Consider the following 20,487-nt stretch of genomic DNA (forward strand, 5'->3'; position numbering starts at 1 on the left):
AATCGTCCTGGCATCGACCCTGACCGATACGCAACGCTTGGCGCGAGTGTTGACGTGCATAGTCAAAGACACATGACACATCCATATATCACCCCAACCCTCTACAAGTTTAGAGGGCTAACCGGAAAAAACATGTCTTTCTTTCAGCACAGATGCTACCTAAATGTTTTCCCCACTCAAACAAAATTACATTGCTTCAACTCTGCAGTGCTTGACTTTCTCGGCGATGTGGTACAGTAAAGCTTCGTTTTATACGTTATTCGTGGTTACCGAGAAGTACCCTCGATTGGCCCGTTTAATGTATACTAGACCCGTTTCTTGGCAGCTTGCTTATAAATTGGAATAATAATAATTATATTCCATAACTGAATACTGGCATCAGTCCCGTACTTCGGTTATGAAAGATAGCGGCAAATACTGACATGCTTCAAGCAACTACCTGGATGTACTTGTATCCGACGGTGGACAACATGGCGGCCACTATGCCGATCAAGATGGCGCCCCAGGGCTGGATCATCAAGTTAGCGCTCGTTCCCACGGCAACACCTCCGGCCAAAGTCGCATTCTGGATGTGCACCTGATGTGCGAATCAAACATAAAATTGGTTGTTGATTTCGTCCTCCATGAAAACAAAAAGAAACCTTAACGTAATGGCTATTTTTGGATACCGGTTCATGTTCAGAACAAGTATAAACAACCCAGTTCCATTCCAAAATCTCCAATAGTTGTGTCAAGCACGATAAATTTCGCTGCGAGTGTTTCGTGACGTTATAATGGAATTAACACGCTCTCTCCAGCACACTATTTTTGGTGGGGACCTCAACACCTCAGTTTGTTCAAGCACCGTCCTTTTTGTCATTTTCACGAGCTTACAACGTGTACCCTTCACGCTTCACACTTTCCCCCTCTAGGCCAAAAGAAATTAAAGCAAATTGATATTTTTCACTCTAGAGCCGGCTACATTTTTACACTATTTGAAAAGCGCACAAGCACAGCCTACAATGACCAAATCAGCGCTCAAATCTACTACTACGTCATCTCCATGTTTCATAACATCCACTCACACAGAGGTCAATATACCCTACCATTTCGACTTTGCCATCCTTGTTAAGGAGCGTGGAGATGGCGAATGTGACCACGCAGCAGGCAGCCAGCGAGAAGTACGTGTTGAGCACAGCCCGGTGGCGAGCATCCTCCAGGGCGAGGGCGCTGTTGAAGCTTGGCCAAAACAACCATAGGAAGATAGTTCCTGTATGTTTACAATACAAATGAATGACTGTTTTAGAGGAGTCTACAAGGTATCACTGATTTTTTCCCCTTCAATTTACTGAGCATTCTATTTAAGATATTCCTCATATATGCTGACTTTTGGGCAAACGAATAAGCTCACAGCTTTTTTGCAGATTTTTCGAAGTGTACAACCTTTCTATTGAAAATAACTAAGAAGACTACGAAAAAAATGATTTAAACCCTTTTTTCACCCCGTCGCACATTTAAGTCCTGACGATTAGGATTGCATCTGGGATTGTAAAAAAAGTAAAAGCAATAAGTTCCCAGCTTTTTTTTACCTGCGGCTTCATTTTAGGCAATACGTTAATTGTTTACCTAATGCTTGGGAAGAAAATGTGAAGATTTTGTTAGCAGTGTTGTCGACTCATGCAGAAGAAATGAAGATTAGCACAATTTAACAAACAAGAGTTGCCCAGCAACCAGTGGCTAGATAAGCCGGTACTGATCCATATCAAAGGTGGTTTTGGCGAGAGAGGAGAATGAGTTTTACCCACACGTTTGTTACAACTCGACAAAACACACATCAAAAAGGAAATGTTTAACGACGAGGAAGAATATGAACAATGATAACGTTATCATCGTTCTCGTCCAAATGGGCTGATTAAAAAACTCTAATGAGAATACGAATGATTAACTGACCAATGAGAGAGAAGATATCAGAATGATAGGTGGCGCCTTCGTTCTCGTTGTCTTCGGTTGCATCCCTGGCAAGTACACGAGCAACCGCCAAACCGAAGTAGGCGCCAAAGACGTGTACAAACATTGAGCCCCCAACGTCTACAGTCTGTTGGAAAAATTAACATTGAACTGGATCAGGTCAGACAGAACTTCGGCTTAGAAAAGGAGTCAGGGATTTGACTAGTTATCCTTTTGGTTGATCTTTAGGCTGTTTTAGATATATTTTTATATATTTTTTATATTTTCTGTTCATAATGTAGACCTATTGGCGCCCTTTTCCTTCTCTCCGTGAATCTCTTCACTGAGGGAAAGGTACTATCTCAAGAAAAAAGTACACCGAAAACATTTCTCCACTAAAATCCCACGTAGCAGGAACTTTTTTTTCTAAATGTGTAACTTATTTATTAAGTTACACATTTAAAAAAAAAACACGTACACATAAGGTTTCATCTTTGCACTGTTGAATGTACATGTATTTCCACTGTATTCTCAGTTCGGTCTGAGAAGTATCAAAACCCACAAGCCTCTTCGAGTTGGATTCGAACCCACCGCACTCATCTTCTGCTGACTACCGCAGACGTCTTTGTCACTGGACCACTGAGTTAGCCGTTATAGGGTTGCTTAATGGCTGACTTTTTTCTCGATCTGTTTCCCTACGCAACAGATTAAAAAAAATTCAAGCAGCTGCATGACACTAGGACCACAGCAATTACCTTGAAAATGTGGAACCCGATGTGTTCGTTGACAAGCGCTAAGACAACCTCGAAAAAGGCCATGACAATCAGCTGTACCGGCGACGTCTTGCCCAGGACCGCCCCGAAGGAGATGAGAACAACGGCCGAGGTGAAGTCCGCTGTCAGCATGCTGAGGAATGACCATAGTTTAAGTGTGACAATTATTTTCCGAAGTGGAATTAAGTACACCCTGTGAGTGAATGAAACTAGTGAAGGCATGAATTAAAGATTTAAAACTGAAACTCATACACATGTATAATCAAAGGCAGACACAGATCCAGAAAGGGGAGGGAGGTTTGGGCCACACACCCCGCTCAGGGGGGGGGGGTTAATTGCGTCAGAAAAAAAATGTTTTTCCTAAACTCTCCCCACGCAAAAAAACCAGGATCTAGCCCTGAATACATTGAGTTTGTACTCAGGTTTCCTTGCAAGCAAGAGACTTCTTTTCAAAGTCCGTCGGTCTAAAATTTGAGACAGCGGCTTTGATTCTATCTTACACCGTCGACACTCATTAGTGTCACACAAAAAGAATATCCCAGATGACCAGAACTCACTTTGAGAGTGTTGGGAGACCAAGGGTGGCCAAAGGCCAAAGTTTAGGGGAGAAACTCATTTTTTAAATATTAAGAAACCTATAAGGGGCAAAAAAGCCAAAACAAATTTATCTGAAAACGACAAACAGAAGCAAGTGTGTTCAGAGGGCAAAATTAAAAGGTGTACTCATTGGCCATCCTGTGAAAATTAAGTAAAGAAAATGTAACCATAGAAAGAACGAAATTCATGCACAATTTTGCCCTCCTTTAGAACGCAATAAACAGACTACCCAAGAGACGTCACTTTCTCCCATGAATAACCTTTTTTTAACAGCGCCATATTTATATGTAGCGCCCCCTTTGGAGTAACAACACAATGTCTGGACCTCACGGCAAATGAGAAATCTAAAGTTGAATTGCACCAATTTGTATTTATTCGATGGCCCTTTACGAATTGCATCATTTGTAATGTCATATGCTAGGGTACGGTCATAATTCGAGGATAAGTATATGTGTATTAACTGCCGTGGCTGCGTTTTTATAAGTTGCTTTCCCTATTTTCGTGTATGGGCGATTTGGCACTGAATCGATGTTTTTACATCATGTTTCTGCTTTTCACTACCATCAAGTCGTCTTACTTTTGAATGAATTTTTCTATGTACTTTTCCCCCGTATTTTTAAATGTTATCGATGCTGTAATCTGCGGGCTACTATGGCATTTCATAATGAAACTATAATTAATGAAAATGACTGAAGCAGAGCAAGGAGAAAACAATGCCGGATATCAGTGATTCCGAGTTTGGGGTCAATGAAATTATACCGGTAGTCCTACATTGGAAGAGGTGAAGAATATTAAACTGCTTGCATATCCTATAGCTAATCAGTTACCAATGTCAATTCAGTTGAAACGGGGAGCGTCTGAAATCATATTTGTGGGTTTTGCCATTGTGCACCATTTGTTTGGGCGACATAAGCCGTTCTTTGAAAAGGTTGTTTCCGTCTTACGGGTCAGCTGCCATGGCAAAGATTACCTCACTGACGTTTCCTTTCAATGGCCCCAGCATAGGCCTTGCATTTTTGGTAAAAAACTGTGCGGTTTGTGTGTGAATTGCCAAAGAGGAGACTTGGAAACAAAACAGGAACGCTTTGCTGCCTTTCTTTGTATCACCTTAGGGAAAAAATGAATATATTCAAGCAGAGGAAAAGCAACTACCAAACACAAGCCGATTGCAGGTGCGCCAGAAATCACTGTACGTCCCAACACAAGCGATGGGATTACCTGTGAATGTGCATTCCATCACCAATGAAGCGATAAGCTGCGACAAACTTTTCCAGTCCCACAAAATAATATTTCCTAATAAATTACCTGTCGTGGAAGTTATTTTGGTACACCTGCACCGTTATGATTGAAAGGTTTTCTCAGCTTTCAAAAATCCCCCGGTAATACCGCTATAAATTTTACCAAAGCCACTAGTAGCGCAAGAAGCCAGATGGTGGGCACTTTGCCAAATGTCAACTCTGTTTTCAGCGAGTACAACGGGAACAAAATCTGGTTCACTAAATCCTTAAATTCAAGTGAACATGGCAATTTGAATTCTCCTCGTGATTTGGGGCAAGTTTTTGCTCAGTGACATAAGAGACAGCTTGCACCAATACACTGTTTAAACGGATAAAGAAAGGTACAAAAAAACCAGTCCGTTCCAGAGATGGTGCTTGCTTTGCAAAAGCTTGCCCCGAAATACAAGGTGAAGCAGCAGCGTCTATAGTCTGGTGTATTCAAATTGTTGTTTATGGAGCTCCAATCATGGGGGCCCAAAGATAACGGCGTTGCAAGGACGAAGCGACTGGGGACGAGGCGCAGTTTGGAAAACGGTTCTTGGGTAAATGTTCTAAAAATGGGAAGACTTGAAGACGTCAGTGTATATTTGGAATGGCAAACTTACTGTTATATTTGTACCAAAAACGTTCTTCGCTGTAACGTGCAAAATTTCAAAAACTTCAGACTGCACACGTACAGTTTCAGAAGTCTATTTTTACAAAACACTTGCACAAAACATTGCAGTATATTTTTCTCTTGCACAAAACAACGTGTATTTTGGATCCACTTACTGCTCCTACAGGCGTTTTTCCTATGCAATCATCCCAAAGTGGGAACTGTAGGCATACCCGCCATGTTGGGTGAGGTGTCGGTACCCGTGGGCTTATTCGTGGAAAGTCTCGCTATCGGCGCGTTTGGTGCGTATACTTTATTGAAATACACCAGTAAACTATTGCTTAACACCGACCTCGTACTTAACTGATCATGGGCCCAACTCCGTCAATGCTACATGGCCATTTGTAATCATGCCCCCTTCAACCCCAAAGACCCTTGTAATGGCATTTAAATTGATTTGAGGGTGTCCCTTGGTATCTATGCCTACCAATAAAAAAACGAGAAAAAGGGTCAGAATACCGTTTATCAAGTGCGGGGGGGGCACCAAGTCAACAAAAATGTGACACCCCCGAATATGAAACAACTCCGACAGCTCAGACCCATATCTAAGTGACCGACAATTGATATACGACAGGCTCTGGCTGGCCAAGGCAGCCTCTGCGTAAATAATCCCATGAGGGCCACGTGGCGGAGAGATTAGTACGTATTCCTATGGGACTTAGCAAGAGGCTGGCTCTGGTGAAACTTATACCAGCCAAGGGGAAGTCCCTACCTGAAAGGCGACTAAACTAGATTATTCAGCATCGGCAGAGGTAGGTTGGATTATAAGGTCTTTGCATTTGGCCGTAAAAAAAATTTTAATTTAGAAATTACGAAAATGGCCCTCAATAGCTGACTGAGGGCGCTCTGCGCAAGGTTAAAAAGTCCCAAATACACGACCAAATCAGAGTGCTATGTCCCACGCCATTAACGACGGTGATATTTCTCACGAAGAACTTGTGCTAGTTACTTCTGAGTTCCAAAAATTTAACGAACTCAAAGAAAAAATCAGATTGCGAGTAGATACTGAACTCCATGGAAAGGGATAAAAATAATCAGTTTAACGACCAGGAAATCAAGGAACGAACCCAAAAATAGCAGAAAGTTTCGCCAGAGAAATGTTTGACAAGGAAGAGAAAGGTCTCTTGACAGAACTTTGGAAAAACTTGGCGAATATAAATCGCACAGCGCTCTACGGGGTTTACTATTAGCTACAGTGACGATAAAAAACTCAGTTATGATAAGAAAAATACTAAACAAATACCAGCAATTTTTCAGGACTGCAGCAGCTGCGCGCCCTTTGAAGCTGTTTATCCCCCTTACTACGAGTCAGATAATAAGGTAAACAGCCTAGTCCTGAAGGGTTCAAGGTTGAGGGGTCGCAAGGTTAAGGGATCGCAAGGTTAAGGGATCGCAAGGTTAAGGGATCGCAAGGTTACGGGGTCGATTTTTATAGCGCTCCACCCAACGAGAACCCTCCAATTTCAGAAATAAGAGGTTAAGAAATAAAAAAAGATTTGACTTTGGGGGTCGGGTAGGTACCTAGGGTTTGATTGGTCTGGAAAACCCCTATATAAATGTACCTATACTATTTGCTATTTGGGTGCATATAAACTTCAAATTAATTAGGCACACTCTTGTTTTAGATACATTACATTTATGATTCTAGGTTGTCTACAATATGAATCTAAGTTGTCGGGCCCCCTCTAGGATCACGAATTAAACGGTTTTGAAAACAGGGCAGTGTCCAAATCAATTTTAAGTTGATAAGCACCAAAATGACAAAGCTCACCATGTGAAGGGTTTTGCAGATCACATCACAAAATTTGATGTCCTGTAAGGTTACTCTTTGGACAGATTAAAAATACGCCACCAATCACGGCTGCGATGTGAGAATCGAGCTCTCTATTTTCCCTTTCACAAGGTCAGTGTTTTTACCGAACAAAATAATATGCGCTATTTTCGTGGCATTTCTTGAAGGCGAGCCTAAGATCATCCAACCTCCATGATGGAATTAATTCAGCCCGAATTCGGCGAGATTCTGCAACCAGCACAAAACTACACTTACATGTATTGCTTACAGGGCCAAAAATGGCAACGAGCACAAAACTACATTCATGTGTTACTTACTGGGCCAAAAATGGCAACCAGCACAAAACTACATTCATGTATTACTTACTGGGCCAAAATGGCAAGTAACAGGCTAGAAATATACGGCAAATTCACTGGAAAACAAAGAAGAAATGCAGCAGCAAAACATGGATGTATATCTTGGAAAAGGCCCGGGTGTTGAGGCTGTTCTTCTCGACATCCTTCACAAGCATTTCATTTTGTCATTACAGAATCAATATGATACATATTTATTTATCCCGCAAACAACTACTTGACCATAGCACACGTTAAGCGGGCGAGAACAATTGGGTTCTGGTTTACGAAACATTTCAGAGGTGGCGCATTGTGTAAAATGACGTGACGACAAAAAGATCTGGTGACCCATTATTCAAATTGGGGACGTTGCACTTCCGTGCTTCGCTGTAAACATGGTTTCTTTCTGCGCCAACTGTCAGAGCCTCGTTTTAGCAGGACGGCCTCTTGGAAGCGCGCCAACGCACCACATGTCATAGCTTTCCAAACCTGAATTGCTTCATTTATTAGCGTACTCCCGATACATGTGATTAATGTCGTAACTAAAGATTTGAAGCTTTGCATCCTCTGAAATTTTGTAATGTTACACAACACAGCGCAAAGCCTCGAAGTAATGACTACGTGTGGTCATGCATACACTCTTCTAGATTGGTACACAAGGGAGCAAACTGGAAAATTATTGCCTGTCCAAACCTGTCAACATGTTGCCAAAATGTGTCCTTGGCACTGAGAACTTTACTTAAAGGATCCAGGAAATGAATTTTTCTTAGAATCACTATTTGTGTATCTCTGTACTCTTCTTCCAAGTATGAAGACTGTTTGACGTCTTTTTTGAGCTGCGTGAATTGAACGGGGCGCTTTTTCATGATGATAGGAAAGGAAAGCCCCACACTAACCTTAGCACTTAATTTCTAAGTGTCCACTAACAGATTAAACAAACACACACACACTTACTAAATGTGACATTACTTGACAGGGATGCATGATTGTTGTAACGAATACAAGCTGAAATTGTGGGGGTTTTTAATTGAAGGACTTAAGCCAATCAATGATCCAATTGCTCTGTACTTTACGTTCCACTCCTAGAATTGTTTGACTAAAAGACTAGAAAACCTTTGACTTAGGGTAACTCTACTGTATTGTGGTTAAAGGGAACCCCAATTCACTTACATATGTAACATAATGCCAAAATGGGAGTGTTTCTACCACAAAGAAGTCAGGCATGCGTACGACGGCCCCCGAAAGTGGGTAGCGCATGCGCAGTGAAAATGTACGGTAATTAAACTATCCCACGGAAATAAATTGACCACTCTCCTTTGCTGACTGACAGTTTTGGATGTTAATAAGCGCAAAGTGCTGACAAACAGCTTTCTTTGGGAAATCTAGTTGATTACCTATCTAAGAGAATAGTAAAGATCACAGTTATTTCGGATGCGTACCCCTTTATTTCAGCTGGTATGCAACCTTCCCGGTTCACAATGCCTCACATGCTGCATCGTGTTTCACGCACAGTAGCTGCGGTTTTCCTTTCAGCTTCAACTTCCTCAGTTTTGAAGCCGAAACTTCGCTGTTGACTGAAATGGCGGTGCTTTTCAAGGGCAAACCGCAGACACGAATGAACCCAATTTTTATTCCAACTGAAAAAAAGCACAAAAAAACGCAATGCTCTCCGACCCCACGCACAGGCTTCGCACGACAGGTATTAAAACAATAAACAAATTGCAAATAACGTAGACTGTACGGATCCCCAGAGGTGCTATCAAGGTGGGTAGTATTTCGACGGATTTCATCACGGAACGAAGACATCTTGAATGTATATGTTTAGATAACAACTGCGTTCTTATATGCCATGGCAACATCATGTGCAAGCCGGCATATATAGTACTGACGGCGCAGAAAATAATTAGCCCTACAGAGCCAAAAACGGGCATGTAAGATGCAGTTTATCTTCTTCGCTCGCAGTTGTACACGGTAAAGTTACAATAACACAGTTGCTCTCTGTGTGCATGTTATAGGCTGGAAACAAAGTACTCGGAAGGGCGATAAACCGTTGCGTTTAAGTACAGAGATTTCGCGATCTTTCAAAGTTACCGCCCTGAACTATCGAGACTGCGCGTTAACTGACCCAACCGATGGTCTCGATGTGTTATATGATGTCACAGACCAACATGAAGACTGAGTGAAAGCAAGGGTAACTTTGTCCTGCCTTCAGTTGTTCTTAAGGCCAATTTAAACAGTGGCAGCATAGTCAAGTACAGGGTATGTGGCTAAAAGTAGAATTTCTTTCTCAATACTACATTAAACGCTCTTGTCGGTTGTTTTCTCGGCTGGGCAATCTTTCAAATTACCCCTCCACACATACAAGAAAAGCCCTGCCAAAATAAGACGATATATAGCTCAGTCACCTGACAGAATATCTTGCCGAAGAGAGTTTTATACTAATCCAATCGGGCGTAATGCTAGTATGGCAGTGCAACGTAACGGACGAAAATAGGGGGGGGTCACGTCCTAAATACACCTCTGTCATGCAAAATCCCGACGGAACGGTTTCTTTGCCGGTGGTGGGGGGGGGCACTTCAACTCCTGGCAGACTGTGGGGGCCATGCGTCTCTTATTGACTTATTTGAATGTCTACTTGGGTGGCCTGAGAGGGGAGCTGAGACCCTCTAACCCCACTGGAATATACCCAGCAAGAAATGAGACCGAGGGGTACCCCCCCCACATGTCCAATCCCTATACACATTCCAGACTATTGTTACTTAACACATCCCCCCAAGATGTCTGAAAGGAATTCCCCAGATTCCTGCGAGACAATGACCAACACAAAGCAGGGGGGGGGTTCTCTCCGTCTCACACCTTGCTGCATATGTACTGGAACTACCCTGACAGCTCCCACTGCCTTAATTGGAGCGAAGCTTGTGAAAGAAATGTACTACTATCAGAACTCTAGAGGGCTTGCCAGTTATAGACGGTATTCAGTCGGCCTTCAAGGGGCTGTGTCACTGAAGAGTTACTGGAGCCCCAAACCACGGACGTATATAAAAAAAAAACCTGGACTTGCAACGCCTTTGTATGAAAAAGAAGCCAACCAGTGGCCATTTTACCGAGCCGAATACAAAGGCGTGGGTTGGCTCCCTACTATTGACGTCAGGAAGAACAAAGGCGGGCATTACCAGGAAAGCTTTGTATTCGGCTCGGTAAAATGGCTGCGAGTGGATTCAATGACTCTATAAGCTGATTAAAGGCATTGCGAGTCCAGATTTTATTATACACGTCCGTGCCCCAAACGACTGCCTGCTTACTGACCAATCAAAGAGGTCCTGTTTTCTTGCATCGGGTGCTCAATGAAATCGAGATCACGGTGCTGCCGATCTGTGCTGAAATTACTCTGTCCTGACATTGCCCGGGGTTCGCTGAAGCCACCAGACTGATCCATGACGAGCCGGCTATTGCCATGGTACTTGTGTGGTTCTGATGCCTTCGTCGTTTTTCCCACAATACGGCATTTTTTAGCACGTCCCATTCCCGCGTGTTAAATTTAAGTCGAGATTAAAACTGGCAAACGAATACGGATGTGCACAGGACCTACGCCGGATGCTTTCCTCGACGCGCGTCCTGTGTCACTATAAATTTGGGTCCCGTAATCGTTTTTTGTCATGTAGTCGGAACATCTCGGGACAAGGTTGGTGCGAAATCGGAATCTTCCTTGCCTAGGACCAGGAGTGCACTCGCTCAACCATCTACGTCATTGTCTTGAGCGTCTCATAAGCGTCCGTTGAGGGTGCTTTTTGGCTTCAACAGCGAGCAGAGCGTACGTACGAAGAAAACGCTGCTGATGCAATGTAATTCTGGCGTATGAACTTGAGAACAATTGCGATTGAATAAGTGGCTGGCATTAAGTTTATTTAGATACGGTGCGAAGACATAAGAAACCCAGTGACAAACTTAAGACCATACTGGATCGACAGCTAGAGCAACCTGTTCAAGTCGGTGTGATCACGGGGTCTCTGTCCCAACAAACCGCCGCCCCCTGCAGTGCGCAAACCCACATATTTCTCAAAATCTACTGAGCAGCATCGTGTAATCCGAGCACGCTACATTTTCAGCAAATGGTAACCCCCACATTGTAAGCCCGGTGCTTATAGGAATATGTACAGGTGCAGTAATCTAGGTCGTTCTTTTCACTGATTTTTCTTCCACATTTCAATACCTGGGAATGCTACACATGGGGCCTCTGGCAGCAGATTATAAGCCGTGGATTGGCAGCTCCACGGGGACAACCCATCAAGGTATTGTCGGCGGCGTACCGAGGGCTGACACATCAAAGGGTGAAACCCTACATCCCCAGGGTCAGCGCCGCATCACGCGATTCAGACCATCCCGGATAATTCTGCCGATTGTTGCAGTGTGAAGTATTGAGCGCTGAACAGAAAGAGACTGTTTGTTTGCTTCAAGGATATCTGAATTGAGTGGTTAACAAGTGGCAATATATCACCTCCACTGTAAATAGCTGCAATCCATCAATTTTATTGCTTCTCTCGAGCCGGGCAAGGACAGAAAAACGTTATTGGCTTCTTTACCTTAGTACATTTTTGAAAGCGTGCAATGCCTGATAAATAACGTAATTCATCGTTTCAGAAGCAAACGATTTGTATTTGGCATACAAATAATGCATATTCGTGAGTTCAATTGTAAGATTCATTTCATAAGATGACAATTGGAATCAAAAATTCAATGTCATGGAAGGAAATTATTCTTTACGATGGACAAACGTGAAACGTTCATTTTGTTTTGGTAAACACGGCATTAATAAAGCCACTTTGTGTATAAGTCCAAGTTTTTCTTATTCAGTCGGGCATAAAATCGCAACATGAATTGAAGTTTCTTGTCCCAGATGTTCTTTTGCGTCTTACAATTTACAACATGGGCGATTCACAATAGTGCGCCTCGAAGAGTTTGCAACGCGTTGGCCAATCACAACGCGAGAAATTTGTCGATCCTTTTAAAACGCGCATTGGGTTAGGCCAACATGCTGCAAACTCTTGGAGGCACACTCTTGTGAATTTTCCGTATTCTGTGTATTTGAAGCAAATTTTATGAGAAATTTCCTTGCCCTCAGAAGACGGACTGGTGCTTCGCGTTTAAAGCGCTCATTTTTCTGAATCAACATTCGTTACTGTATTTGAGTTTAAGAATAGACCGATTGCCCCCTAGTCACGTGACCCGCAGAACATCAGTAGCCTAAGTACTTTCACCGACCGTTGGCTTTATTTTGTGAGACACCTGTATAAACACACACACTTTGCTATGCGAGAACGCGATGTTTTGTTGATGTTTGATACTATATAGTTCACGTGATCTAGTGGACTAACCACATGATAGGATTTTAAATCTTGTCGTGGACCATCATAAACTTTCATCTGCAAAGCTTAAACTACCAACCCCCATCCCATGAGCGCATGCCCAATATGAATCTTGTCCCGAGGTCACATTAGCGCTGCAATACGGACTCGCACTCCATGTCCTACCACTTTATTCTTTTCAAGGAGTTGAAAGAAACAGCAAACGGTAGCACCACAGGGCAGAATTCTTTCATGGATAGTCACTTCAGAAAAAAAAAAGTATTTTTCCCGAGACCCGGTTATGCGACTGGATGCATGCACACCTGGGGGCTTTGCTCGTGGGCGCGCTCATAAAGCAAAAGGCGCCTTATTGCGTTCAAGGGTCGGCCCAACTTCTCCCAGTGGTCCCCCCCCCCAAAAAAAAAAAACAAAGTGCCGAAATGTCAGCGGAGAGACAAAAGAAACCAAGAACTAAGGAATTCGCCCGGCGAACTTGTTTTTGACTACTGGTGTTCCGATTTGTACCACAGGAGTGAACTAATGACTGTGAATGATCCTTTGAGGGCATGGTGTCGCATGGTTGCACCACGACAGTGAAATGGAAATAACCTACTCGGCCGATGAGTGCAGTGCCTCAGAACATGGAGAGCGATAGATTTATCCATCCGTCACAGTAGGCGGTATGCCTGGGCTGCGAGGAATTTTGGGGCCCTACGAAAATATTCTCAATTAGCCCTGTGCCTTGAAATACGCAGTGAGTGTTTGAACGGTTGGCGTTTGTCTGTCATTTTTCGATTTGGCGTAGGCCTCAAACCGTACCTTTAGCCATGTGTTCCTTCCTCCATGCTATAGCTTAGTACAGCCATGGTGCAGCTTAGTATCAAATGTAAAATGAGAGGTTCTTGTGTTTATGTCCACAATACATTGGTTCTCATGCCTAAAATTGAATAGTGTGGGGCCTTCTGACCACGTGAATAGGACCTACGGAACTACAGTATCGTTTGCATGTATGTTCGCGACGGGTGTTTATATTGTATTTGAGTCTTTACTGGTGTAAACTGAATAAAATGTTGTAATAATAATAATGTACATTAAGTTGGATTATTTGAATTAAAGCTCTCGGATCTATTTATAAATTGGTTGTAGGCGTGTTAATGTCACGTTTTCCCAATCAGGGAGGACCTTGCTTGGGACACCGGTCCTGCAATTTTCCCACAATACGAGCCACTGGTGAGGATCCTATACAGGGTTGTTACCAACGGTGCAAGGTCCGCGCCGGTCAGGAATTTCATCCCCAGAATCACTGCAACTGCCCTCAGGAAGGGAAGCTGGGTACTTCTCTCGGCATGACCGCGAGGGAAAATTTTAAACCCAGCCCGAAACCATAACAACCACCTGAGCTAGAGACATTTAAAACGGAAAACCATGCAGAATACGACGCGGGGGGGGGGTGCGACGTAAGAAATGTTACACGCTGTACTTTGACCTCGTTGTGGATTTGAATTATCTCCATGAGTTATTTTGTAACTATCGACTCATCTCAACCTCTGAATTTTATATACTCATTTGGTCATGTTTCGACACGCTGTCTTGTGAGTTCATTGAGAGTGGGGGCCATTCATGACATCACACTGTCATGGCAACCACGAGCGGCTAAATCTGGTAAGGTATGTTCTTAATCTAAGCTAGACGGTTGATCCGTCACAACAGAAAAACCACTCCTGAAGCGTACCTATACGACAAGCCATCGTCAACCTATAGCCCAAGTTTCCCATTACAAAGTCTCAAGGTAAGTGGATGGTCCAATCCGACTTAGCACCCTCTCATCGGTTGAAAAGAGTCACGTTGGTCTAGAGTGTTCATTTGCTGGAAGCAACGCAACCATAAGGCTAGCATAATTTTCATAGTCGTTGTGAACCAGCGAAATGCAGTTCCCACCAAAGGATCCTCCGTTGATAGGAAATCAGCATCTCTCTTGGTACCGGTACGGTTCGGGGCTGATCAACCATCATTCCAAGATTCAAGCATACCCCCACTGTTCTCAGTGAGAGACTTCATCCTTTATGACCGTTTCTTACCTTTCGAAAGAACAACCTTCAAGCAGATTTGGCTTAAAATGAGTAAGCAATCACTACTTTTGAGTGGGCTTTAAAAGAAATCTTGTTAATCGTAATCAATAGGAACTTCCTTCTGTTTAGCGAATATTCTTTTTTTTTTATCTCGACGCTAAAATGAGAGCCAATTCAAAACGAAGAACTTGTCTGTCTACAACACAAAGCATCGACTTGTTCTTAACGTCCTTGAAAACCTGCTCACGAAACTTGGTCACAATGTCTGTCTGAGGTTTCGTCAGACAGGGACACATACTTTCACGACATGAAAAGTTGTATTCTTCCATTTTCCCTCAGGAAATGCTTTCCTTGAAAAGTCATTTTCCAAAACATATGTCAGACCGGAAAACAAAATCTCGTAAGCTCTCGAGTGGGAACGACCTAAAACAACCTTTTCTAGAGAATGGCATCTTTAATCTTGTTCCCTGACTCCGTAAACGCCATGGCGTGGGATGGCGCCAGACAATTTTTATGATTTGGGATACGTTCCAAGCCAATCCTTTTTGATATTCGGCCTAATGAAGGTGTATTAACCACAAATTATACGTCGCTCTTCAGAGTAGGCAATGATAATTTGCTTCTTGCTTATTCTCGGAGTTCCCCCAAATAAAGAGTCGGGCCCCTAACCTCGCTTTTTGGTTAACATAAATTGTGAATAAGGTCTATACATAAAGCAAATACTAACTCTGTGACAAAAATGACACAGCAAGAAAAAAAAACACAGAACGTGAAACTATCCACACTGGTTTCGGCATGGGAATTCATCGTGGTGAACGGTGACCGGTTTCTCTTGAATGTCACCGGCTGTGCTTCACTATAGGACGGTATCAACAAAATACGGGTTCTGCCTGAGGTCCAGATATCATTTACACCAGCCCTATTGGCTGGCATCACACTGCTTATTTGCCCACGCTTCAAAGGTCAAAAAACTGACACGACGCAGTGTAGTTTAATTATGCCAGAAACTTCAGCAGCAACATTATTCATAATGGACGTGAGATTCAATTATGAGACAGAATTTATGCACATACTAATCAAAATGTTCTCATATGTTGTAGTTTTCGGATAGGAAGTGGGGGCCCATTCCCTTTCACCGAGGGAAAATGCTGATGTTGGACTTTTCTTTATCTTGAAGTCATCTCAAAAACCTCAAATTTACATTGTTTTGCTACTTCAACTTTGTGACATGGTCGTGAATTTTCAACTTCGTACACCCAACGGACCCCTCCGGCACACGCCCTCCAGCTCGCTGGTTTTCATTTGTTCTCCCCCTTCGGCCGAACAACGTTTCTACAGGGTCCAGGGTTCTTTCCTTGAAGCTATAAAACCGAAACGTGAACACGAATTCAGCTGAAACGATTTAATAGCCTTTTCATCCTGTTTTGTGACGATATCTGCAACCGTATCCTGGGAATGGGCTATTCGTGGAGCTCTAAATAAAAATCCCCCTTTTTCGTAATGAGAAAGGCGGACTGCAAAGAATTTTTTAAAGACTTCCCAACAACTAAAATGTATTCAATAGCACTCAATGAGAGGACAAGTTTTAAACGCCATAAACACTCCGTGCTGATGTAAGGTTTAAGCCGAGTACAATATTACTAATGTATACATCTGCACAGAGCATGCTTATAGAGAGAGTTTTGACATGAGTATCTCAATTGTTGGAAACAAAATGGTAGATTGTGCGTGGGTGCAGCTGGACAGTTACTACACAAAGAATGAATAGCCATTTTGGTTCCAAAATCAGAAGTTGGCGCCACTGTCCAAGTTGTATAAAGCTCTGCATGTGCATCATGAACAGACCCCCCCCCATATGGTGTCAGCACCACTTCCCCTGCTTTTCGAATTCCCAAGGCCGAGCAAGTCACCCCCCATCCCCAATCTCCCCAGTTCCTGGCTAAAATTCACGCCATTGCTCCCTATCCACTTCGAGCAGAAGCACCCCATCGTGGTCTGAAAATAGCCGCCTTGGTCAGAAGTGTTCATTTTGTTGGTAGCGATGCAACTGCAACGCTTGCGTTTCTTAGTCGTTCGTGAACCAACGATGCGTTGTTAGTACCAAAGGAGCCTCCGTTGCTGAGGAAATCATATGCCCTCTCTTAATCCAGCTCGAGGCCCATTATCAGCCGACGGGGCTGATCACGCTTGACGGTAATTTCCAAGAAACAGACACCCACCTCTGAATGTTGACATGGATCTTGTCCTCCCCCTTCACCGCGAGTTCCAGGAAGCCGCGCATGAGCGTGGCCCACTCCAGCACGAAGGCGGCGATCAAAAAGTTGAACCCGGCAGAGCCGTAGCCGTACTTCTTGAGGAAGGTCATGAGAAAGCCGAAGCCGATAAACATCATCACGTGAACATCTTGAAACACTGCAAAATAACCACAATAATCGAGGCCATTAAGTACCAATGTATGAGGCAGGTCAAATAATGTACTAATGGAAAAAAAAACAGGCTATATAGTGCAGGTCAGTAACAAAGAAAAGCCCTCCAAATTCCTCAGTTACATAAAGGAAATAAATTTAACGCCAAATGCAGTAAAAGAGGCGATATTTATGCTTTTGGCTCTAAGTATAGACGAAAGCGCCATATGGCAGACCAGCTGTGTTCTCAGTGCATATTTTCCCCGATTCGAATCATCGTGGCTGATTTCAAAATAATAATAAAAGTTTATTGACAATAATGTTACAAAAACAGGCAACATTGGTTTGACTGTAAGAAACGACTGAAGATTTTGGGACAGCTTGAATAAAATATGCCGTTCACATGCTAATGAAAGACAGTTTAAACTCAGATACATTTGAGTTGGCTTTCATTTTATGATAAAGATATTTTCGGGAAAGGCTGAAAGTCGCTTATCGGTAATAATAACATATTAAGTATCACTTGCTTTGCTTGAATTTTTTCTGATGCTATCTAACCGGAAATAAAACACCGAGACGAAAACTACTGCGTATAAACAGGCAACCACGGCTTGTCATGAGAAAAATAATTACTGAAAAAGACTTTGAATAAAGTAGTTGATTTATTTTCTTGCTAGTGAATGACAGCGTACAACTGAATCGCTGAAATAGATTGAGAAAATCCCCTAAAAGTGGGGTGGATTACTCCCGATAGAATCCACGAATCGACACAATAGAGGGATCCCAATACGACGCTTTAGCGTCGATCTGCTCACTTCCGCGTTTGAAAACGGGGCTGTATGTGTCAGCTTCAATTCTTAATACGATCAGACGATTTAAAGTAAGGAGTCAAGACACAAATTGCGTAAAGGTATATTAAATTCAGACTTTTCAGGCTGCAGAATTTTGTGTAAGGATCAGGATGACTCGACACGTAAAATCAAAAGAAAAAAGTAACGGCAAGTAGCTGCGAACTGACGCACCTGCGCTGGTTTTGTATCTGTGCAGTGGGCGTGGTTTCAATTGGAGTGGCGTCACACTTACGAACCGGATACTGCATGTACTCTGTCGACACCGCGGCCCGTGCGACCAAGTTCAACACAGAGAGCCTCGGTTTGGTTTTGATGCAGATATGCGCAGACAGTGCTTTTGTGAAATCCCTCTATTGGATTTAAGGTTTAACCCCATCACGCCAGGTGCAAAAAGTGCAATTACACGGAGCCATGAGACGTGCGTTTTCCATGGTAACCGCTGTTTTCATACCCCGGTTGTGGGTCCCGTGGGATCTTTGAAGAGAAACGTCGGGGTCCCGTGGTAGACCCTGTCCAAATTACTTGGCTGCGGCTTCAGATTACACTCAAGTCTACGACAGAGGCTGTAGCCACCAGCTGTAGAGTTATTTTTGTTTTTAAGCCGCAGCCAAAATGTTCGGGCTTCGTCTTTCCAGTTCGAAGTGTGTGATGTATGGTATGTTCGGGTTTCTTGCGTGAAAGTGTTACTGCAATGATTTTTTTGAAGACAAAAAATTTCTTCAACTTGGTGTTCTTCTTCAATGTGTGAAAATTCTTTTACATTCCTATTTGGTTAAAAGTGCACTTTGGTAACACTTAAACTGACCCATGCTTTCCTAGCAAGCTGAGGGCACTAGGCTGTGAAGTCATCCAGGTTTCGAAACGAGTTTCGCTGGTTCGAGTCAGAGCTTGAACATGTGGTTTTCGAACGCTGTTTCAAAACGGCTGGAACCAGCGAAACCAAAGACTAAGCCGAATCCATTCGTTTTGAAAACGCTCAAAATAGTTCAGCGCATTGGCTTTCGGGTTCAAATTGTGAACCCAGAAATTACTTAGTGAAAACATTTCTGAGAAAGGGATTGATGTTTGCTTATTGCTATGCACATAAACAACTATAAAGCAGCAAAGAAGAGAAAGCCGACAGTCCAACAAAATCTACAAAAATGCAGGACTTTTTGTGTACAAACCAGTGCAGCTTTGGGATTAAAATTCGGATGACACACCGGTTTTGCCGTGAATATGGAAATATTCACTAACATAAAGAACAAAAAGGCAGTAAATAAAATACCCCTTGAAACAGTGAAACAAAGTTGAAAATAAGGTTAAATGAGACACAAAGATGCATTTTGGAAGAAACTTTGTATTAAAATAAATTGATTGCAGCTACCCTTTAACTTTGTAATCGAGGATGCGCATGGACCCATCACAACGAATCTCGTTTCGTATAGCCTCCTTCCGGATGGTTTCTACATGTGGGGGCTTTTGATACGTTTTTGCAGGCGAGGGAAATAAATAAAACAGAAAAATGATTTCATTTTACAAAAACCCCACTTCTGCTTCTTCTTTTAAGGAAGGACATAGTTCCCGTTGTTCCCCCCCCCGGCCAATGGGACTGCCACACCCCAGGTCTGTCAATCAAGTACAGATGTGGCAATCTGTGGTTCCTTTTAATTAAGGTCGAGTCACCAATTCAATTATTCCACAGGTACTTGGTCCCAAATCCCCTCGATCAATTTTTATGACTGATCGGCCAGCGGTTATTCTTGACAGTTTGACAGGGTTTTGTTTGTGTAACATTTCACGGTTTATGATTTGTGGAATTAAGTCTGTTTTCCTTAACCGAAATATAATCACTTTGAATTAGTGTGGAACTCGAGGAATTTTTTTTTCATTCAAGTTGCAATCTTCCCACAGTACCGTCAAAGACGTTTTGTAATGCCTTCTGAGCGAGGCTGACGTGACAAAAGTCATATTCCAACACCAGATTTCAAGAAAGAAAATGGGGACAGGACTTTGGCCACGGGTCCCTTGTCGAAAGACAGCCATTTTTAATGTTAATAATTGTTGCAAATTACTTATACAAATACATGTTTGTCACTACAAGCTTGCAGGCAGCTACAGAGAAATTCAATTCCGTTTCTCATAATTTTGCCACTATAAAGTTGGAGTCTTAAGGCATTTTTGTTCATCTCATATAATTATGTGTGGTGCAAATCCATTCCGTACCCTCGGCAGGTGATTTAGCATTAAACTGTAGCTGCAATCAATTCATTTTAATACAAAAATTACAAAATGCACCTTTATGTTTCAGCTAACCTAATTTTCAACTTTTGTTTCATTATTTCAAAGGGTGTCTTACCGCTGTCTTTTGGTTTTATACTAATGAGAATTTCCAAGTCCATTAGCAAAATTGTGATGTCATCCCAATGTCAAGTCTCGATGACACAACTGGTTTCTACCATGGGGCTATTATTTAATTTAGCTCTATG

General features: G+C 42.7%; 1 protein-coding gene across 3 annotated transcripts in view; it reads right to left on the reverse strand.

Moving 5' to 3' along the window:
- Positions 1–20,487, reverse strand: part of LOC110988338 (ammonium transporter Rh type B-like) — a 41,254-nt gene that overhangs the window by 9,287 nt on the left and 11,480 nt on the right. For all 3 annotated transcript variants that reach the window (XM_022251731.2, XM_022251732.2, XM_022251733.2), the window contains exons 4-8: positions 16,983–17,175; positions 2,682–2,832; positions 1,930–2,074; positions 1,086–1,249; positions 440–577 (exon numbers count right to left, since the gene is read on the reverse strand). In XM_022251731.2, the coding sequence (XP_022107423.2) occupies positions 440–577; positions 1,086–1,249; positions 1,930–2,074; positions 2,682–2,832; positions 16,983–17,175 (791 nt within the window). The remainder of the gene's footprint in view (positions 1–439; positions 578–1,085; positions 1,250–1,929; positions 2,075–2,681; positions 2,833–16,982; positions 17,176–20,487) is intronic.

This window comes from Acanthaster planci, linkage group LG10 (assembly GCF_054643075.1).
Source record: "Acanthaster planci isolate LZ-2023a linkage group LG10, COTS_SCS, whole genome shotgun sequence".
Classification (NCBI taxonomy): domain Eukaryota; kingdom Metazoa; phylum Echinodermata; class Asteroidea; order Valvatida; family Acanthasteridae; genus Acanthaster; species Acanthaster planci.